This window comes from Gavialis gangeticus, unplaced genomic scaffold (assembly GCF_001723915.1).
Source record: "Gavialis gangeticus isolate Ggan-Ray unplaced genomic scaffold, GavGan_comp1, whole genome shotgun sequence".
In the NCBI taxonomy this organism is placed as follows: Eukaryota; Metazoa; Chordata; order Crocodylia; family Gavialidae; genus Gavialis; species Gavialis gangeticus.
In genome coordinates, this window is record NW_017729004.1 from 1,832,344 (window position 1) to 1,835,993 (window position 3,650).

A 3,650-nucleotide genomic window follows, 5' to 3' on the forward strand; every position below is an offset into this window, starting at 1 on the left:
GGGCCTTGCTGGGCAGTGAGGAGCCTTCCTCCACCGGCTGCTCCTCCAGTGCCATCACTGACTCGCCACCAGCTGCTTCCTCAGCCGATTCCAGGGGCCCGGGCAGAGCTTCGGGGACACTCTCCAGCTCCTCGTGGGTTGGGATGCTCTCCTCGGGGACCTGGGCAGCAGCTGCATCCTCCACAGCCATGCTCTCCGGGGCGTGATAAGGGCCCGTGGCCTCCAACGCCTCTTCCTGGGTTTCGTCAGCCTCCAGGGAGACCGGGGTGGAGCTGCCAGAAGAGCTCTCGAAAACCTCCCGCTTCAGGCTGGCAAGGACACCCTGTGCCTCTGTCACCAGCAGGCTGCTCTCGGCCAAGGGTCTCCGCGGCGAAGCCCTCAGGTCCCCGAAGGAGCCCTGCAGCATGCTGCTGATCTGCTCCTGCTCCTTCAACCTCTGGGAGGCTGCCAGCACAGCTGGGTCCTGCAGCAAGGCACTGGGGGGGCCGGGCCCGGCTTCGACCTCCACAACATCTCCCTCCGCCTCCATCATCCCGGGATGCTCTGGGCTGGGGGCTTCGGTGTCTGCGAGGGGCTGCTCCCCTAGGTAGATCTCCCGCTCCGAAGCCGTGAACAGCAGTGGGAGCGGGGGCTCGCCAGGTGCTGGGGCGGAGGCTCTCAGCCAGACGCGCTCCATGCCCGCGGCACGCGGGGCCGGTTGGAGGGAGGAGTAATGCAAGCTTACAGCCAGGCAGGGCTCGGGAGAGGGGCTGGGCTCCTCCGACGGGCTGCGGCAGGGCTGGGGAGAGGCCGTGCCGCCTTGCCCGCACTCCAGTTCCAGCGCCACCGGGAGGGCGGCGTCGGCGAGCAGCGTCTCCTCGTGCCATGGGGCCGGTGCCTCGTGGGCCAGCAAGGTGCTCTCGCCTGCGCTGTCCCCGGCGCTCTCCTCAGGGGCGGTGAAGAAGCTGGAGTCCGTGTGGGCACAGGACTGAGAGGTGTCCAGGGGCTCTGGGGATGACTCCTTGGAGGACGCCGTCACATCCGACTCTTCCCGTGGGCTGCCCGGGGCGGGCGCTTCACCAGCCCCCACATGGGGAGCTGCAGGGTCCGGGCTCTGCCCACCTTCCAGGGAGTCCTCGCTGGGCAGGTCATCACTGAAGGCCGAGGAGCCCCCGTCCGATGCGGCATCTCCTCCTTCCAAAGCCTCCCAGGGCGCCTCTGGGGGCACAGCCTCGTCCTCCTGCTCCTCGTCCGTGAGGCAGACCCCTTCGGAGGCAGCTTCCAAGCACGGCTCTTCATCCTCCGGGGCATTGCTGAGGCTCTCGCTCTCCTCCTGCCCCGGCTCCGTATCTGGAGCAACCTCCTCTTCCAGAGGCTCCGGGAGCCGGGAGCCATCCTCAGCCGGCTCCTGGGGCAGATCTCTCTCTCCATCAGGGAGGTCTCCAGGCCCAGCCACAGCTCCTCTCTCTGGGGTCTCCGTGTGCCCTGGTGCCTCTCTGAGAGCTTCATTTGAGCTCATGGAGAGAGACAGGTCTTGATCCGACAGCGATAGGTCGTCTTCGGTGCTGGGCTCATGCTCACCAAGGGCTCCTGGCGGGCTCATGGTGCCGTCCCTGGTGTCGGGGATGTCCATCTCTAGGCTGCCAGCGTCCGGCATCGGCAGTGCTTGCCCTGGGGCGGAGGAGTCATCTGTGGGGTGCAGGTCTCCGGGCACCGAGGGGCAAACCTCTTCAGAAACCGAGTCCGTCTGGCTGGTTTCCTCACTTCCCGAGGCAGAGAAGCCAGAGCTGGCTGCCAGATCATGGCCAGCCCCTGCATCCACCACTTCCGGCCCAGTCACGTCCACAGGCTCGCCCTCCGCCGGGTGGAGCTCTCCCACTGCAGGGGCCGGCGAGGCGCTGTGCTTTGGTCCTACATGAGGTTCAGACACCTCATCCGCTCCCACCGTCTGCTCCTCTTCTCCGCTTGGCTCAAGGTCCAGGCTGCCATTGGCATCAGGCGCCTGGTCGCCAGGCAAGGCAGGGAGGGGAGGTTCTCTCAAGGTGCCATCTTTGGCCTCTCCTGGCTCTGAGCACAGCCCAAGCAAGGTGGGGACATCCTGGTCCTGCTCCGGGTTCATGGCTTCTTGCCCGGGCGCCGGTTCAGTGCCATTTGAGGCAGCCGGGGAGAACTGGGCTGTGCTGAAGTAGCTCCTCACGTACTTCTCGATCTCCTGCTCCGAGCTCAGGCGTGGCAGCCCACTCCCAAGCGGCCGCAGGAAAGTGTCGCCGCCCTCCACCTGCCTCTGCAGCTCCTGCAGCCCCTTCTGCATCGCGTGGAGGTCCAAGGCCGGGGTTTCCGCCAGCTCCCCAGGAGGGAGGGCCGGCTCAAGCACGGCCACAGGGTCGCTCTGGCTGCCGGGGGTTGCGTGGGGCTGCGCGGTGTCCGAATCGAGAGGCGGCTGGGAATCCAGCTCGGCTGCTGCAAACAGCTCCCCATGTTCCTCATTGTTGTTGACCTGGTCTAGAGACGAGGCCTCCTCCAGCTCCTCGGAGGAGAAGGTGGCCGGGCTGTCGCCCGATGGCTCACGGTCAGCTCGGGACACTTCGGGCTGCTCCAAGACCGCCGCCTCGGAGGCTCCCAGCAGGGCCTGGAAGAGACTTTCATCCTTGCCAGGCTCTGGCGACTGCCTCGTGCCTGCTGGGGAGGTGCTGTCTTGGTCCAGGAGCTCCAGCAGCCGGGCTTCAGACTCCCTCAGCCTGGCACCGATGTCGACTGCGGGTGCATCGCCAGCTTGCCCGGCAGCAGGCGCTGGCTCCTCTTCTTCCCACAGCTCGGCTGGAGCCAGCTGGCCCCCCGGCTCCGTGCTCTCCAGGCCAGGGAAGGACTCGGCCTCCTCATCTGTGTCGAAGCAGGCGATCAGGCACTCTCCAGCGCTGGGGAGCCCTTTCTCCAGGGCCTCTTGCATGTCAGACAGCGAGGACTGTTGTCCCAAGGAGCTCTCGGAAGAGGAACCCATTTCGGCCTGGGAGTCGTCTGCCCTGTCCGATTTGGTCTGCGGAGGTGGCTCCTCTGGGCCCACAGCACTGGCTGGTCTTGGAGACGGGTTCACAGTCTCCAAAGACTCCTCGGCTGCTTTTGGGTCAGCGACAGGCGCGAGCACCGCGATCAGCTCAGGATTGTCCTTGCTGGGGACTGACGGCGGCCTCTCCCCCTCGCCCTCTGCCGGCCCTTCTACCTCGTCACCCTCCAGTTGCAGCTCTATGGCTGCAGGGTGCAGCCTGCTCGGCTCCAGGTCCAGCGCCGAGAAGGCCACGCGCTCCTCGTCGGTGTCCGAGGCATCGGAGGAGGTCTCCATCTCGCTCTCGCTGCCTGACGGGGAAGAGCCCCTCTCAGAGTCCTCCGGGGCGGCCGGCTTCCCGGGCTCCCGCGCGGGGTCGGTCACCACAGCGTACTGCTCCGTGCTGTACAGCTTCTCATCCTCCTCGCCGTTGTAGGAGGCTGAGTCCGAGGACTGGGATGTGTCATCCTGGTAGGCGAAGGACTCGTCCACGCCCTCGTTGATGGAGGTCTCCGAGAGGGAGTGCAGGAAGGAGGCCGAGGTGCTGTCGTCGTCCTCCACCCCGTACACCACGTCGTTCTCTGCCACCTCGCCCTGCGGGAACAGCGTGATCTCCATTGACTCTGCCTCG

The 3,650-nt window shown here is 66.5% G+C and overlaps 1 protein-coding gene across 1 annotated transcript in view; it reads right to left on the reverse strand.

Moving 5' to 3' along the window:
- The window catches only part of LOC109291060 (NAC-alpha domain-containing protein 1-like), a 36,547-nt gene that overhangs the window by 14,590 nt on the left and 18,307 nt on the right, over nt 1-3,650 (reverse strand). The window contains exon 3 of the mRNA XM_019507921.1: nt 5-3,646. Coding sequence (XP_019363466.1) covers nt 5-3,646 — 3,642 coding nt within the window. The remainder of the gene's footprint in view (nt 1-4; nt 3,647-3,650) is intronic.